This window comes from Lactuca sativa, chromosome 2 (genome assembly GCF_002870075.4).
Source record: "Lactuca sativa cultivar Salinas chromosome 2, Lsat_Salinas_v11, whole genome shotgun sequence".
In the NCBI taxonomy this organism is placed as follows: domain Eukaryota; kingdom Viridiplantae; phylum Streptophyta; class Magnoliopsida; order Asterales; family Asteraceae; genus Lactuca; species Lactuca sativa.
In genome coordinates this window covers 111,800,595-111,819,219 of record NC_056624.2, presented here as the reverse complement: position 1 = coordinate 111,819,219, position 18,625 = coordinate 111,800,595, and the positions used below count along the sequence as shown (strand labels likewise).

General features: G+C 33.5%; 4 protein-coding genes across 4 annotated transcripts; 2 read left to right on the top strand and 2 right to left on the bottom strand.

The window, feature by feature from the left end:
• Positions 1–8,050: 8,050 nt before the first annotated feature.
• Positions 8,051–9,905, bottom strand: LOC111882078 (feruloyl CoA ortho-hydroxylase F6H1-3). Its single transcript, XM_023878443.3, has 2 exons — positions 9,411–9,905; positions 8,051–8,842 (listed from the first exon to the last, which is right to left on the bottom strand). The coding sequence occupies exons 1-2, from the start codon at positions 9,899–9,901 to the stop codon at positions 8,269–8,271; spliced, it is 1,065 nt and encodes a 354-aa protein (XP_023734211.1). The 5' UTR covers positions 9,902–9,905; the 3' UTR covers positions 8,051–8,268.
• A 452-nt stretch (positions 9,906–10,357) lies between these two features.
• On the top strand, positions 10,358–11,831 carry LOC111882075 (chalcone synthase 2). Its single transcript, XM_023878440.3, has 2 exons — positions 10,358–10,676; positions 10,761–11,831. Exons 1-2 carry the CDS (start codon positions 10,499–10,501, stop codon positions 11,750–11,752), a joined length of 1,170 nt encoding a protein of 389 aa, XP_023734208.1. The 5' UTR covers positions 10,358–10,498; the 3' UTR covers positions 11,753–11,831.
• Positions 11,832–14,484: 2,653 nt separating this feature from the next.
• Positions 14,485–16,573, bottom strand: LOC111882077 (feruloyl CoA ortho-hydroxylase F6H1-3). The gene is made up of 2 exons (XM_023878442.3): positions 15,838–16,573; positions 14,485–15,272 (listed from the first exon to the last, which is right to left on the bottom strand). The coding sequence occupies exons 1-2, from the start codon at positions 16,326–16,328 to the stop codon at positions 14,699–14,701; spliced, it is 1,065 nt and encodes a 354-aa protein (XP_023734210.1). The 5' UTR covers positions 16,329–16,573; the 3' UTR covers positions 14,485–14,698.
• Positions 16,574–16,945: 372 nt separating this feature from the next.
• LOC111882076 (chalcone synthase 2) lies at positions 16,946–18,357 on the top strand. Its single transcript, XM_023878441.3, has 2 exons — positions 16,946–17,132; positions 17,228–18,357. Exons 1-2 carry the CDS (start codon positions 16,955–16,957, stop codon positions 18,217–18,219), a joined length of 1,170 nt encoding a protein of 389 aa, XP_023734209.2. The 5' UTR covers positions 16,946–16,954; the 3' UTR covers positions 18,220–18,357.
• Positions 18,358–18,625: the final 268 nt, after the last annotated feature.

Here is an 18,625-nt window from a genome sequence, read left to right as displayed (position 1 = left end):
GTACTCTATCCCCCTCATGGTTGCCTTTAGGATATCTATTGTTGAGGAAATCCCTTAGCAGTGATGTCCGTCCCGATGAAAATCCTAGATTAGGTCCCTTGAGATAGTTGTTGTTTTAGGGACGTAAAGTGAGGATAACGGGAATGGGTAATCGGGATAGTGATTGGTTGGTGAAATTAAATATAACTTATTTATTGTGGGTTGAAAACCCTATATGCTCACCAGGCTCCCAAGCCTGACCCACTCAGTTTTATTTGTATTACAGGAAGTGGCACAAGGGCGTAAGATGGATGGATCATCTTGTTGTTTTGTTTACAAGTCTGTATATGTATATATTTGTTGAATGACTTGTAATGTTTATCGTTTATGCTTTATGGTCTGTATCGGAACATGACATCCCGAGTTTTGATTATATAATGAAATGCATCTCTTGATGAAATGCTTTGATAAATACTATTTTATCATGTTTTGTTTTGGGAACAAATTCCGCAACTCTTTCAAATCAAAAGGATTTACTCTGAAATTATTTAAAAGCATAAATGAAAATCGGTCTTTTCTGGCCGAGATTTTGGGGATGTCACACATTACCACCAAGACATCTTCTAGTTTTACCCTAAGCAAAAACCTCTGATCTTTGTGTTTACTAGTTTCATGATCTTTGTGTTAGTTTCTCATTAATTAGTAGTACTAGGATATCCGAACAAGATAAGCAGACATATTACAATTCGGTAATTAACTCATTAATCATTGCACCTCTAATAAATCAAACATAGAAACCTGGGAATTCGTATTCTAGTGGAAGTACTTCTTATCATTTGTTTTAATTTTGTTCTTTACTTTCATTTTCTTCATTTAAGTTTTAATACAAGTTTAATTTAGTTTAAACAAAAAACCCGTTTTTACTTTATTATTATTATTATTTTACTTAGCATTTAATTATACAATACAAGGGTGAAAATAGTACTCCCACTAGCATGTATATGGCTCATCTACATTTCTCAAAATTAAAACTCTTAAATTTTGTCTTTCAAACAAAGATTTCAATTACTCCCACTAGCTTTCAAATCTTTATGGTTTATCTTTGATTCTCCAAATTCAAACTCCTTGAATTCTCTCATTGAATCAAAGATTCCAATTATGAGATGCTCATTTTAGTTCACAAATGAACTTCATAAGCTTACACATCCTTCACGACCTTTCTTCATTGAAATATGTATTTGTTCATATCTATGCTTGCTCTTTCTTGAAGAACTACATACACTCAATGTTTTAAGGCTAAGTTCTGATCGAACAAGTTTCAAACTTACATGTTCTAAATCTCATTCTCTATGTTATTCTTCTATCTTATGGCCCTTAGGGTATGCCATAGCTTCCAATAGTCGGTATACTATGATTTCCTTCTACCATTGACACATATTCCTTAGCAATACAAATTATATATAACTAGGCTATGATGCCTTCTATAAAGTTTATAAGGAAGACATGAAGACATGTTAGTTTCTTCAATAGCTCTTTCAATCTCAAATTCAATGTTAGGTCCAACTTTAGGTTCTTTGTTGGTATGGCTACCACTAACCATTTTCGATATCGACTTACTCTTGTAGAAGACTACCCTACGAGCAATAAACGTTTTGTTCTCAGAAGGTTTGTAAAAGAATTACCTAATGCTCTTGTTCGGATTTCCGACGAGATAACACATATTTATTAACAGCCCTATATTATTTAGCGTTTCACAACGAAAGTAAGCCTCATAATAATAAACTTCTATATATGCTAGTGAGGGATGAACCCTACTCCACATCTTAGAGATTGTTTCATAAACCTTTTAGTTGGGGCAAGACAAATGACTCTTGTAACACTATTCATGGTAAAATGCATGAATTATTGGTAAGCATGCTACAAATCATCCAGTACTAAATCAAAAAATGATTTTTTTCTCTTTCCAACTAACATTATTTGGGTTAGTGTTCTGGGTGGAGATAGCACATGAAGCATTTTCACAACTCTTTAGATGATTGATGAGGTTTTCACTGAGATGCTCACTATCCTATTGTATTTGAGTATCTCATCCTTTTGCCCAGATAATTCTTAAATATGTTTTATCAGATCTATAGACACTTGAAAGGTTCTATACATATGTTTATTCAGTTAAACATGTCTATACTTTTTAAATGTCATGAAGTCAATTTTTTTCCATTTATTGTGGTTATTATGAATGTTCTACTTGTGTGAACTTATTTCAACAGATTTTTACGTCGCCAAGTGAAGTATTCATCATCTATCTTGGTAAACAAGATTTACATTTATCGTATGACTTGCTGCCAAATGATATCTAAAATGCGATCCAACTAGATACTTGGTAATTCAACTCTTGTTTATTTGTTCAAGATTATGATTCTACAGATACATTTTATCTGAACTTTTGGATTTGTTTTAATTAGTAATTCTTATTGTTAATCTAAACAATCCATTAGTTAAACAAATTTCCACAAATATTTGCACGACAAGATAATGTTCTTGTCATCCATCCTGACAAATAAGACTTGCATTTATCATATGACTTACAGTCAAATGAATTTCGAAATGTTATCTAACTAAATATTTGGTAATGCATTTCCCACATCCAAGAATATGATGCAACAATAATGCATCTAATTTAAATATTCGAATCAAATTTGAACTATTGTTTGTATACTACTTTCAAAAATTCCATGACATTCTTTTAACTATGTTAAACATTTAATTAAGTTAGAACAATCTCAAGAAACATTGTATAAATAATTTAATTCATAAATTCATACACCAAACATTTAGAGAGAAAGAGTTGTGTTTTGATCCTATATATAGTAGAAAGGGCTTAGTATTCATTATCAAATTATCTTCTCCATGCTTCAGTCGTATTACTTCTTTTGGTCACTACACGTTGTTGCAAATTTCGGTACTTTATCCTTAGTAAAATACTTAAAGTATTAGAAATAATATTCCAATGGTATTACAAATTCTTACATTTGATTGTAGACTAAAATATCGAGAACGATTTGTATTTTCATCCTATGGATAGTAGCATGGGCTTGTAATCAGTAACCAAATTATCTTTTCCATGTTTACGTGTTATAATATTCTTTAGATTTCTACTTTATTGGTCATTTTCTTGTTTTCGAAACAAATAGTCTATCCGAACATGTCTCAGAATAAGCTTTCCTATTTCTCATGGCCATGTTAGTTCCAAAAGGCCCCTCAACATTACATGTATCTCTTTATTGGATAATTCAAAAAATTTCATATCAGAATCAAAATCAACTGATTATATGTACATGTTAGCTACTAGACTAACAATAGTCAAGTCCTAACTCAATGAAATTTCCATCACTTTATTATGCTTATTATAGTATTAGAATGTAGTGGTTGGAGGAACCTTAGGAAAAGATTTTATCTAAGGTATGATGTTTCCTTTCTTTTATAAGAGCTATTCCAAAACTACGAATTTAGACAAGATTGATCATCATGTTAGCTTATCCTTTTAGATGTGTACAAGAACAAATTTTTAATGGATAATTTTTTGACATCATTCAATTATTATTCCTATTCTAACTTTTTTGTTTATTGCTATTAAAAATTACCCTATTTATTTAATGCGGTTACGGTCCATATTTAGCTCTGTGGTGTGTAAATGGATTCTGTAAACACATCACAAAGTTATTTATATAGGCAGTACTCCTTGCCAATTCAAATCACCTACAAACTCCTAGATCTTTGATATTTATTGATTATCAATGATATGTTAATCTCAAATTGTTCTCGTTTCATTTCTATGACAGGGGTCCTTGGATCGTTGAACAAATGGTGAATCAACCTTGCAAAACCCGTTTGATGTTTAGTTCAAGTTACACTTGAAATACATGATACGCACATCATTTCCAACCATAATCCTCAAATTGATATCGTGGATAACCGCACAGGGTCCATCAATATATTAAAAGGAAATGTGAGTTTTTCTTTGGTAACACACCAGTCACTTTTTTATTTATATAAAAAGAGAATTTAGTTTTATTACTTTTGTTGATACATTTAATGTGAAACGTGTATCCTATTAAACCATTTTGGTAACTCCACTCTAAAAATACAAAGAAACATTAATGGTGGTAAGCTATGCCCTTTTAAAAAACAACATCATTAGAAATCTAATAGACCTCCTTGAACCTCTCTTTTAGCATTTAAACTGGTAAGCTTAGTCATGGTTTAACTAATACTATTTTAAATAAACATGTGAGGGCACAGAATGTAATTATGTCATACTTATAGTAACCATAATATATAATAAAGTTAAATATTTGAAATTTATGTCTTATTAAATATTCTAATTTAATTCTCTATTAAATAATATTTAATATTTTTAATTGAATATTCAGATTTAATTTTATTTAAAATAGCATATAAAGATAGTAAACATTGAAATTTTAAACCTAACTAAAATTATATTTAAATCTAAGAGACTTATCCATTTAGATTTATCATAAATAATCATATTTAATTAAATATTAAATAATATTTAACATTTTGAATTTAATTTAAATACTCAGATATAGTATTTTTTTAAAAATATTATAAATTTAGTAATTATCCAAATCGAAAAGGCAGAAAATTCTTATGGGGCGCGCCATCTGTTATATTTTTATATTTCTTTCTTTGCTTTTTCTTCCATTCTATTGAAAAGGAGTCCGCTTTCTTCATAATCATGAAAACAACCTGAAGCTGGAAGGACCACGAACTAGTGGGAATGGGAGCCAAAATAGGGCAAGAGCACTGGAAGTCACAGTAGCAAGCATCATATTAAGTTTGGTGCTAACGAAATCCATTTCGAGTAAAGGTATTCTCATATCACGGACAAGCCGGATCATGAGGAAGGGGTAAGTGGGCGGGCAAAAAAAGGTTAGTTCAGTTTGAAATCAACGATTTGTTCCGTTTTTTCAAAGAAAAAGGGTTACATTTTTTTTTTCGTTTTTTTTATTAAGCAAAGCATATTACTAAATCCTAACAGCTCTGATATAATTGTTGGTTTTTGCTACAATCTTTACACAATGGATCTAGGTAGCAGAATAATCAAAACAATCATTATGTGTACACATATCCTAAGATCTAGATTTTTGCTATAACAAAAATATACTTTTAAAATAAGAAATTACTAACCTTTGATTCTTATTCACTTCTTGATGGAGAGCTTGTGACAACCATAATTTCAAAAGATAACAAGGACCGAAACCACAAATCCCTCGAGTGAAACCGCACTCAAAACACCAACTAACAAAAGGAACTTTAGGATAGAGGATGTTTGGAATGAAAATTGTAATAACCTTAGAAGGGTTATAAATTTCATCCATATATATATATATATATATATATATATATATATATATATATATATATATATATATATATATATATATATATATATAGAGAGAGAGAGAGAGAGAGAGAGAGAGATAGTTGGACTAATTTCTAGAGGCTAAAAAGGTTATCTTGGTTTGGCCCCTACCAGTCTATTTATAGTCTTCAGTTTAGTTTGAATCTTTAGGGATAATCTTTATCCTTATTTGAATCAGTTAATATCTTTAAATCTCTCAGATGAAATCGATCTCTTACATATTCTTGAAGGTTCTGGAATATTTCAATTAATTACTAAATAAATTAATCAATATTCAACCAATTTGATTATTTAAAACTATTTAATTAATTCCAAAATAATTTCCAGTTAATTTATTAATTCATAATAAATTAGCAACTTATTTTCTCCAATTTTTTATTACTAAATTAGGTTGTGAGGGCAATCCAAAAGTATCCTACTATTACTAGAAATTTTACTAATTAGTTAAAGATCTTGGACACTAAATCCAACACAAATATCATAGGAGACAACAACATAAGCAGAAGAAAAGTTCGGAACACTGGCAAGTAGGATAGACTGGATAACAATCAAAATGATAGTTATCACACCGTTACAGTTTCTTGTATGTATTAAGATCATTTACAATGACACCAAACATATCAAACTCAATAGAAATCCAATTATGAATGCAAAAAAATGAACAAAAATAAGATTTTTAACCATTTTGTACGAAACAAGAAAGGTATATAGGGAATGTATTGTACCTTGGTTAAATATCATGTGAGAGCTCGGATAACAACCTAATCCGCAAGCACCTTCCTTCGGTGGCCTTGTAGCACGAGTTTGAATATGTGGAAACCCTGTAATTAAAGTAACATTATCAGTATATATAGTGATACATTTCGTGTTCCTATAATAGACAACAAATATATAAAGAACTTTTATATAAATATACACATTTAAAACAAAAATCTAACTAACAATCCATTTTATTTTGGTAAAACACGCTACTTCGTTCGTAATTTGATAACTAATGGAGAAGTCTAAGCTGTATTTAGTAAATAGTGATCTGTAGATGTACTCACCAAAGCTCTCGGGGTCAATGATTTGATTAAGATATAGCTTATATTGGTTGTTTTCCATGTGTAGCTTAAAGGTGGGTATATTGAAGCTCGACTAAATTCGCCTCATATTATGCTTATATAACAGTTTTTAGTTAAGTATGTTAGTTTCAGTTACAATCTCAATCATTAACCGTTACACAATATAATATTGTGATGGTTGGTGAAATGTCATGATCTTTTCGAATGAATTAAGTAGTCAATGAAAGTAAATTTGTATTGTCAATATTACAAAAAATCCATAACCAATATGTGTTTGGGGGGGGGGGGGGGGGGGGGGAGGGGGGGCATGTACATTTATTTATAGTCATTAGAGCAAGGGCGGACGCAGGATTTCATAGTAGGAGTTGCACGGGAAGATTAGAGGTTACACGATAGTAGAAAAAATAAAAATTTTAAAAAATTTCGAAAATTTTTCCACTCAGCCGAAAAATTTAGGGGTTGCCGGTGCCACCCTAGAGCCCCCTAAATCCGCCCCTGCATTAGAGCAATATATTTATAGTTTTGTTAAGCTAAAAACTTCTTGTCCAATACACCCATAGTATTTGAACTTATTCTAGAGTCGTTACAATATAATGTTCAAATAATATATAGATTATTTTTATTTCTATTTTTTAAAATGTCAAATCTATTTTAATCTTAACTCCACCGATGTTTCAAGTGGGACTTGAACCTACAACCTTATAAACGCCGCTATACCAAAGGCCTTTTGGTAATATGAGAATATTATTATTAAGCTAGAATTTATTACAAGCCAACTAGATTTATGGAGGCTAGAGCATCCACTAGTATTAGAAAGGAAAGAGTATGATGTGGAGTGCGTTCAATATCAACTACGAGGGCGGTAAACAAACCGAATGAACACGAACAAGAGTATGTTTATGTACGTTCATTTAAGTTAGCCGAACAAATTAATGAAAACGAACGAATAAACGAGCCGATTTTCATATTCATGCTCGTTCGTTTAAAAGTTTACATCGTTCATGTTCGGGAACATGCTAAACGAAAATAAACGAACGTAGATAAATAAACATAACTAACATACATAAGCATAAATGAACATAGATAAATAAACATAACATATATGAACATAAACGAACATATAATATAGTAATGTAATCAAATATATTAAAAATATATGAATATAAAAGGAACTTAAATGAACGAACATAAATGAAAATAAGCAAACAATATATACGGACGTTCACGAACATAATTAAACAAGTGAGATCATTGTTCATGTTCGTTCGTATAACTAAACGAATGAGAATTTATGTTCATATTCGTTTATTATTAAATAAACGAACATAAACGAACTTTTCGCCGAAATGTTCATTAACAGTTCGCCGAACGTTCAGTACGTTTATAGCGTATCAACTAGTGTATTAATATATGAGACAGAAGGGGTTATAAAGTTATTTATTTAAAAGTTTAAGTTGTCTTTAATTTATTTTTTAATATCGACTAATGCATGCATATTTCAAACATAATAAAATAGAATATCGAGTCATTGGGGTTTTACTTACAAATTTAAAGGGGTATGGAGTGATAAATATGTTATGATAATTGATAGTGAGTCTAATAAAATACTGAAATCGAAAATTTCAAATATTACGGTTTTTTATGCTTTACAAGAATTCACCATCCTTGTAAAAATTTATTAACCAAAACAGATAGAAATTGGTTTCCCATGTCGTTTCAAGATCCTTGTGATACTTCCAAAACACTTTGACTCCGGATACATTATTATTTCAACAAACATAATCAATTCTTAGCAAAATCAACAGTGCCCTTCCCATCAGTTGATTTCCCGAGAAAATGCTTCACATAATCCGAGTATAGAACTTGCTTATACAAAGCCTTTTCCCCACTATTCATCACTTCTCGCAAAGGGCCGATTACATCTCTCGGCCTTGGGTTCACAAAGACAGGCACCGAAATCCGGTTTTCATGCGCGTTAGCAACCACTATATGTTCTACACTCTTGTAGCGACCATTGCTCATGATTTGGAAAGCATCACCAATGTTAATTGTCAATGATTCCTTAACAGGAGGGACATGGATCCAACAGTCACTATCTTGTTTCCGAACATAAAGTCCTCCTATCTGGTCTTGAAGAAGCACAGTTAACGTTGAAGCATCAGAATGACCACCAACGCCAATTGAGAGCTCTGGGTTGGGACATACAGGATAATAGTTTAGGTTTATTCGTTTTGAACCCATAAATAATGATTCATACGTGTCGTTGAGGTTTGGTATGCCCAATCCTGTGATTAGGATTTTTATTAGCGTCTTGATTACTGAATCACATGTCTTCAAGTATTCAAGAGCTTCATGCCTACAGAAGTAAAAAGATTAGTCTTAGGGACATTTCAAAAAAGGAAAATAATGAGTTTCCTGTTTAATAAATGGGAAAATGACTTACGAGTCCAACAAAGTTTCCAAATCGTTCAAAAAACCTCAATCATGTTTTGTTTATTCAAAAAAAAAAAACAATGAACTTAATCCTTTGTCTAAAAAAGGTCAACTAAGTTACACTTTTGTTCAATTCTTTGGATATCAAAGAAGAGAAACATATGATATGACTTATTACTATATCGGAAAAATGATTTGTAAGACCAACGAAGTTTTCAAACCATTCAAAAAACTCCAATTATGTTTTGTGTGTTCAAAAAAATCCAACGAAATTAATCTTTTGAACAGATAAAACATGATTGTGGTTTTTTGAATGGTTTGGAAACTTCATTATGCTTTTTTAGACGAAAGGTTAAGTTCTTTAGGTTTTTTTTAACAGACAAAACATAATTGACGTTTTTTGAACGTTTTGAAAACTTCGTTGGATTGTAAGTCATTTTCCGTTAATAAATTGAGCAAACTGTTAAGACTTACTTATGTCTATGACTTACTTGCAAACAGATGGCCAAAATTTCAAGGTTTCTTCATCCGAAACATAGAAACAACTTAGTTGATCTTTCCACTCATAGGCTTTGTCCACTTCCGGACTGAAACTTGTAAGGTATCTAACATTTTTTGAAGGAGTATTCCGGGACAAGTATTTCTTTTTCTCTTCGCTTGACAACCCGAAAAACTTATGTGTTGCCTCTTTAACACTCTCAATTATGCTTAGAGGCACACCATGGTTAACAATTTGAAAAAATCCCAATTTCTCGGCTGCGTCACATACCGACTTTATTACCTTAGGGTCTTCAGAAGCGGATATGTCAATGACTGGGATCAACTCATCTGGCAGAACTTTGCTCATATTGAGCCGTTTTTCAACCGGTTGAATGAACAACTCGGGTAAGATTTTGAGGTTGAGTTCTGATACACCCTTCACACCATGGCCTTCATCGACCACAAACTTTTTTAGATCAGGGGGGGTAGATGATAGTGCCATTCAAGCAAACCTGCTTTAATTATAAATGAGATAACAGTATGACATAGTTTTTTTAAAAAAAAAACACTTTTCATCACATCCTTGATTCATGAATCATTATTTATGCATAACTTCAATAAGAAATACAAAGAAGCAAATAAAAAGTCTTCCATTAATGGGAATTGAGATCTGAAGTTACCTGACAGACCTTTAAGGTAGTTTGTTGTACAAAAATATTAGCAAGTTTGATGAATAATTCACATGAGAGCACGTTATATTTATAGCATGAAATAATTCTATGTATGTATGTATGTATGTATGTATATCTTTCAATCAATTATAATTAACCTTTTTCATATAAATAATTATTCAGCAATTTAATGGATGGGGTTTCACTATGATTTATTTTCTTCATTTGCTTAGACGTATTATTTCATATAAACAAAACATTTATATTTTTATGGATGGATTTTTTATTAAAACTAAAATAGATGTGATATACATTTATTAAAAAAAAATTATATATGTGATACCTTTCCAACATTATACCTACCTAACCCTTATGCGTTCTATAAATTGAACCATCACTCATAGCTACGGTTTCTAGCTTCACCTGAAATGGTTAGCATGGTCGACTTCCGAGAGGCGCAACGAGCCAAAGGCCCAGCGGCAATTATGGCCATCGGGACAGCTACACCACCTAATTGTGTGCCTCAAAGCACATATGCAGATTTTTATTTTCGTGTAACAAACTGCGAACATAAGACAGAACTTAAAGAAAAATTTAAACGGATGTGTAAGCTATATATTATAATACATGTACTTTTTTTATTTCATAATCTTGTTAAATTGATATTTTTTTATTATAATATTGCTTCAGGTGATAATTCAAAAATCAAAAAACGTTACATACACTTGACCGAGGAGATCTTAAAAGAGAAACCAAACCTTTGTGCTCACATGGCACCATCTTTAGACGAAAGACAAGATATTGCAATTGCGGAAATTCCAAAACTCGGTGCAAAAGCTGCAACTCAGGCAATCAACGAATGGGGCCAACCCAAGTCGATGATCACCCACGTGGTGTTTAGCTCTGTCTACGGTGTTGACATGCCAGGAGCTGATTATCAGCTCACAAAGCTCCTCGGCCTAAGTCCTTCTGTTAAACGTGTCATGTTGTACCAACAAGGGTGTTTCGCTGGTGCTTCTGTCCTTCGTTTGGCAAAGGATTTAGCCGAGAACAACAAAGGAGCCCGTGTATTGGTTGTTTGCTCAGAGATCACTACACCAAATTTCCGAGGTCCAGATGAGGCCCATGTTGATAACCTTGTAAGCCAGGTTTTGTTTGGTGATGGAGCAGCTGCGGTCATAGTTGGTTCTGACCCAATACCTGACGTGGAAATGAAACTATTTGAAATAGTTTCTGCTTCCCAAACTATTGTCCCGGATAGCGACGGTGCCATTAAAGGGCACATTCGTCAGGCCGGGTTTATAACTCGTCTTCACAGAGACGTTCCCGAACTAATCGGGAAACACGTTGAAAAGAGCCTACTTGAGGCCTTTCAACCGTTGGGTATCAGCGACTGGAACTCGCTGTTCTGGATCGCACATCCAGGAGGACGTGCGATCCTGGACCAGGTTGAGGAAAATTTATGCCTTAGGCCCGAGAAACTTCGGGCCTCACGACATGTGCTCGCTGAATATGGAAATTTGTCAAGTCCTTGTGTCCTTTTTATCCTAAACGAAATGCGACACTCTTCGGTTACACAGGGCGCCATCACCACGGGAGAGGGTCTAGAGTGGGGTGTGTTGATGGGGTTTGGACCCGGTGTGACTGTTGATACAGTTGTCCTCCATAGTGTTTCCATATAATTAGTATGTTACCGCATGTTTTCTTTATGCTTGTATTGTTAAAATTCTGGACTTTGTGTTACATAACTGGAACTATACATTTTTTATAATTATGATGCCAATAAATAACATTTGTGATATTTTGTGTTACTAAGTAACGACCCAGATGGGTTTTTAGAGAGAAATTAAATATCCTCTTACATTTTATTTCTATCCATCCTTCTATCATATTAAATGTTGACACGTGTCACATTTAATAATATATTTAATGAAATTAATACTAATTTAATTTATTTGTGATTATTTGATATGATTGAAGGACGTGTAGAAATAAAATCTAACAGGATATTTAATTTTTCTTTTTTAGACTTTGTAAAATAATAAAACATGATTCTTGTTGCTATCCTTGTCAAAGTAGAGGACACCAATGTTGCAGCCTATAAATAGATGCCATCATCGCAAACACATCTACCAAAGCGGGAGGCAAAATGGGAAGCGAAACTGCAACAAATAAAAGCAGCAGAAACCTTCAAGATCAGTGGTCCTTGTTTGCAAGAAGTTCTTTTCTTGGCAAGAACTCAACCTAACCCTATTGACTATGTGTTTTCCTCCATTTTAACAATTTAATGTAACATTCACTACAAAAAAATGCCAATTAGTGTCAAAACGAAATGTCCACTAACAATAGAAAGAGTCGTCACTAATGATTTACTGACCAAATATTTGTCGTCCCTTTTTGTCACTATAGGTCACTTAAATGATTTAGTGACCAAATATATAAGTGGTCACTAAATAGCAACGAAACTACATTGGTCACTAATCTGTGACAATCCGTTTTGTCACTAAACGACGTCACTAGTCAATGAAAGTGGTCGCTATGTATCCAATTAGTGAGCAATTTTAGTGACCATAAAAATATCATTGATTAGTATTAACCTATTAATGGTTATAGTTACCAAAAAGTGGTCACTAAATACTTATTATTAGAGACCAAAAAAAAGGTCACTAATCAGGAAAATACTAGAAAGAATTTTCCAATCATAATGTAAATTTAAATCCATCCAACACATTTCCAAATTCAATCAAAGAAAACCCAACATTCCTTCCTCGTGAGAAGGCTAAACATTATATTTTTGTACACGAAAATGGGATGGAAAAGGAAACTTTGCAAACTTTGAAATTATGAATCGTTCTTTTAGTACCAATATTGAACAAAAGGCTACAGGTTGAATAATCAAACAATACAATTTCTTTTTAAAAAGACGAAAAAGAAAGTGTGTTCTTTTAACTTTGAATCCTCTGGGCCCATCCGTAATGGTCTTCACAACCACAACCTTCTTCCACCTCTACCTTACCACCACAACTCATCCCCTTGCAACCGGGGTGATGTGCACAAGAGAAGATCCTGGTCATTGCGAGAAAGAAGACATATAAGGAAAAATAAGGCAAAGAGGAAGAGTTGTGGTCAAATGTGGTGGTGACCAGAATCCTCCACGACAATGACCAACCACGGAGGATCGGGATAGTGTGCACGGCTGTTGTGCGTGGCCATGTCGACCACGACGAGCCTCGTGCTCGATGTAACACCCTATTCTAAATAATTTCCTAATTAATGGCTATGACCTGAAGATCGGTTATCATAAGGCTTAGGGCCATTAGGAAAGAGGGATTTAGACCCATTGGGTGTGGGTAAGCTAAGTTAGATGATTCGGGACTCCGATTTTATGATTTAGAGCCCAAGGGTGTAACCATAAAGTAGCAGATCATGTTTTTATGAATGTGGAATTTTAGTTTGGGAAATTTTGAGGAAATGATGAGTTGATAGAAGTTTAGAGCTTCTCGTTACCTATCCGTGGATATAAGGATCATCGAAATCGGACCTAGAACGAAGAAGATATGGCGTTCGGAAGTTTGAAGGATTAAGGGTCAGCCTAGTACGCAGGCCGTACTTGGGAGGTATATTACACGGTTTTTACACCTAGTTGATAAGATTTATCAATTTTATCACCGTCAGGGGCTCTGCCCCTTAGACCTCAATCATTAACTGTTACATAATATAAGGTTGTGATGGTTGATGAAATGTCATTGATCTTTCCGAATGATTTAAGTAGTAAATGAAAGTCAGCTTTGTTATGTGAATATATAAAAAAAATCCATAAGCAATGTGTGTGTCTGTGCTTTTATTTTTACTCATTAGAGCAATATATTTACATTTTTGTTAAGCTAAGAGTTTGTTGTCCAACACACCCATAGTATTTGAATTTATTCTAGAATCGTTAACATATAATGTTAAGATAATATGAAAATTACTTTTATTTCTACTTTTTAAAATGTCAAATCTAATTTACTCATAGTTCTACCGATGTTTCAAGTGGGTCTTGAACCCACAACCTCATAAACCCCTCAATACCAAAGGCTTTTTGGTAATATGAGAAGATTATTATTAGGCTAGAATTTATTACAAGTCAATTAGAAGTATGGAGGCTAGAGCATCCGTTAGTATTTGAAAGGAAAGCGTTTGATGTAGAGTGCGTTCAATATCAACTAGTGCATTAATATCCGAGACAGTAGGTTAAAGGGGTTATAAAGTTATTTATTTAAAAATTTAATTTGGCTTTTATTGCTTAATATCGACTAATGCATCCATATCCCAAACATAATAAAATAGAATATCGAGTCAATGGGGTTTTACAAGTTTAAAGGGGTTTGGGGTGATAAATATGTTATGATAATTTGTTTTTGAACGGCAGAAAAATATGTTATGATAATTGATAGTGAATCTAATAAAATACTGAAGTTGAAATTTGCAAATATTACGGTTCTTTATCCTTTACAAGAATTCACCATCCTTGTAAAAATTTATTAATCTAAATAGATAGAAATTGGTTTCCCATATGTCGTTTCAAGATCCTTGTGATGCTTCCAAAACACTTGGACTCGGATACATTATTATTTCAAGAAACATAATCAAATCATAGCAAAATCAACAGTGCCCTTCCCATCAGTTGATTTCCTGAGAAAATGCTTCACATAATCCGAGTATAGAACTTGCTTATACAAAGCCTTTTCCCCACTATCCATCACTTCTGGCAAAGGGCCGATTACATCACTCGGCCTTGGGTTCACAAAGACAGGCACCGAAATCCGGTTTTCATGCGCGTTAGCAACCACTATATGTTCTACACTCTTGTATCGACCATTGCTCATGATTTGAAAAGCATCACCAATGTTAATTGTCAATGATCCCTTAACAGGAGGGACATGGATCCAACAGTCACTATCTTGTTTCCAAACATAAAGTCCTCCTATCTGGTCTTGAAGAAGCACGGTTAACGTTGAGGCATCTGAATGACCACCAGCGCCAATTGAGAGCTCTGGGTTGGGACATACAGGATAATAGTTTAGGTTTATTCGTTTTGAACCCATAAATAATGATTCATATGTGTCGTTGAGGTTTGGTATGTCTAATCCTGTGATTAAGATTTTTATTAGCGTCTTGATTACTGAATCACATGTCTTCAAGTATTCAAGAGCTTCATGCCTATAGAAGTAAAAAGATTAGTCTTAGGGACATTTCAAAAAAGGAAAATAATGAGTTTCCTGTTTAATAAATGGGAAAATGACTTACGAGTCCAACAAAATTTCCAAGTCGTTCAAAAAACCTCAATCATGTTTTGTTTGTTCAAAAAAACCCAATAAACTTAACATTTTGTCTAAAAAATGTCAACTAAGTTACACTTTTGTTCAATTCTATGGATGTCAAAGAAGAGAAACAAATTATATGACTTATTACTATATCGGAAAAATGATTTGTGAGACCAACGAAGTTTTCAAACCATTCAAAAAACCCCAATTATGTTTTGTATGTTCAAAAAAGTCCAAAGAAATTAATCTTTTGAAAAGACAAAACATGATTGTGGTTTTTTGAATGGTTTGGAAACTTCATTATGCTTTTTTAGACGAAAGGTTAACTTCTTTGAGTTTTTTTTAACAGACAAAACATAATTGACGTTTTTTGAACGTTTTGAAAACTTCGTTGGCTTGTAAGTCATTTTCCGTTAATAAATTGAGCAAACTGTTAAGACTTACGCATGTCTATGACTTACTTGCAAACAGATGGCCAGAATTTCAAGGTTTCTTCATCCGAAACATAGAAACAACTTAGTTGATCTTTCCACTCATAGGCTTTGTCCACTTCTGGACTGAAACTTGTAAGGTATCTAACATTTTTTGAAGGAGTATTCCGGGACAAGTATTTCTTTTTCTCTTCGCTTGACAACCCGAAAAACTTATGTGTTGCCTCTATAACACTCTCAATTATGCTTAGAGGCACCCCATGGTTAACAATTTGAAAAAATCCCAATTTCTCGGCTGCGTCGCATACCGACTTTATTACCTGAGGGTCTTCAGAATCCGATATGTCAATTACTTGTATCAATTCATCTTGCAGAACTTTGCTCATATCGAGCCGTTTTTCAACCGGTTGAATGAACAACTCGGGTAAAATTTTGAGGTTGAGTTCTGATACACCCTTCACACCATGGCCTTCATCGACCACAAACTTTTTGAGATCAGGGGGGGTAGACGATAGTGCCATTCAAGCAAACCTGCTTTAATTATAAATGAGATAGCAGTTATGACATAGTTTTTAAAAAAAAAAACACATTTCATCACATCATAGATTCATGAATCATTATTTATATATAACTTCAACAAGAAATAAAAAGATCAAAATGAAAAGTCCTCCATTATTGTGATTTGAGATCTGAAGTTACCTTACAGACCTTTAACGTAGTTTGTTGTACAAAAATATTAGCAACTTTGATGAATAATTCACATGAGAGCAAGTTATATTTATAGCATGAAATAATACCGTTTGTATGTATGTATGTATGAATATACGTATGTATGTATGTATGTATATATGTGTATAGTATATCGATCTTTAAATCAATTATAAATCTTTTTCATATAAATAATTATTAAACAATTTAATGGATGTGGTTTCACTATGATTTATTTCTTCATTGGCTGAGACGTATAAACATAACATTTATATTTTTATGGGGTTTTTGTTATTAAACTTAAAATAGATGTAATACACATTTATCAAAAAAAAAAAATTATATATGTGATACCTTTCCAACATTATATCTACCTAACCCTTATGCGTTCTATAAATTGAACCATCACTCATAGCTACGGTTTCTAGCTTCACCTGAAATGGATAGCACAGTGGAGTTCCGAGAGGCGCAACGAGCCAATGGCCCAGCGACAATTATGGCCATCGGGACAGCTACACCACCTAACTTTGTGCCTCAAAGCACATATGCAGATTTTTATTTTCGTGTAACAAACTGCGAACATAAGACAGAACTTAAAGAAAAATTTAAACGGATGTGTAAGCTAGCTATATTATAATGCATGTAAATGTTATTATTATATATCTCATAATCTTATTAAATTGATATTTTTTTTATTATAATATTGTTTCAGGTGATAATTCAAAAATCAAAAAACGTTACATACACTTGACCGAGGAGATCTTAAAAGAGAAACCAAACCTTTGTGCTCACATGGCACCATCTTTAGACGAAAGACAAGATATTGCAATTGCGGAAATTCCAAAACTCGGTGCAAAAGCTGCAACTCAGGCAATCAACGAATGGGGCCAACCCAAGTCGATGATCACCCACGTGGTGTTTAGCTCTGTCTACGGTGTTGACATGCCAGGAGCTGATTACCAGCTCACAAAGCTCCTCGGCCTAAGTCCTTCTGTTAAACGTGTCATGTTGTACCAACAAGGGTGTTTCGCTGGTGCCTCTGTCCTTCGTTTGGCAAAGGATTTAGCTGAGAACAACAAGGGAGCGCGTGTATTGGTTGTTTGCTCAGAGATCACTACACCAAATTTTCGTGGTCCAGATGAGGCCCATGTTGATAACCTTGTAAGCCAGGTTTTGTTTGGTGATGGTGCAGCAGCGGTCATAGTTGGTTCAGACCCAATACCTGACGTGGAAAAGAAACTATTTGAAATAGTTTCTGCTTCCCAAACTATTGTCCCGGATAGCGACGGTGCCATTAAAGGGCACATTCGTCAGGCCGGGTTTATAACTCGTCTTCGCAGAGACGTTCCCGAACTAATCGGGAAACACGTTGAAAAGAGCCTACTTGAGGCCTTTCAACCGTTGGGTATCAGCGACTGGAACTCGCTGTTCTGGATCGCACATCCAGGAGGACGTGCGATCCTGGACCACGTTGAGGAAAATTTACGCCTTAGGCCCGAGAAACTTCGGGTCTCACGACATGTGCTCGCTGAATATGGAAACTTGTCAAGTCCTTGTGTCCTTTTTATCCTAAACAAAATGCGACACTCTTCGGTTACACAGGGTGCTGTCACCACGGGAGAAGGTCTAGAGTGGGGTGTGTTGATGGGGTTCGGACCTGGTGTGACTGTTGATACAGTTGTCCTCCATAGTGTTTCCATATAATTAGTATGTTACCGCATGTTTTCTTTATGCTTGTATTGTTAAAATTCTGGACATTGTGTTACATAACTGGAACTATACCTTTTTTTATAATTATGATGCCATTAAATAACATTTGTGATATTTTGTGTTACTGTGTAACCACTAGATGGTTTTTTAGACAGATTTTAAATATCCTTCTACATTTTATTTCTACCCATCCTTCTATCATATCAAATGTTGATATGTGTCACATTTAATAATACATTTAATGAAATTAATACTAATTAATTTAATTTATTCGTCGTTATTTGATATGGTAGGAGGATGTATAGGAATAAAATCTTACAAGGATATTTAATTTTTCTTTTTTAGACTTTGTAAAATAATAAAACATGATTCTTGTTGCTATCCTTATCAAAGTAGAGGA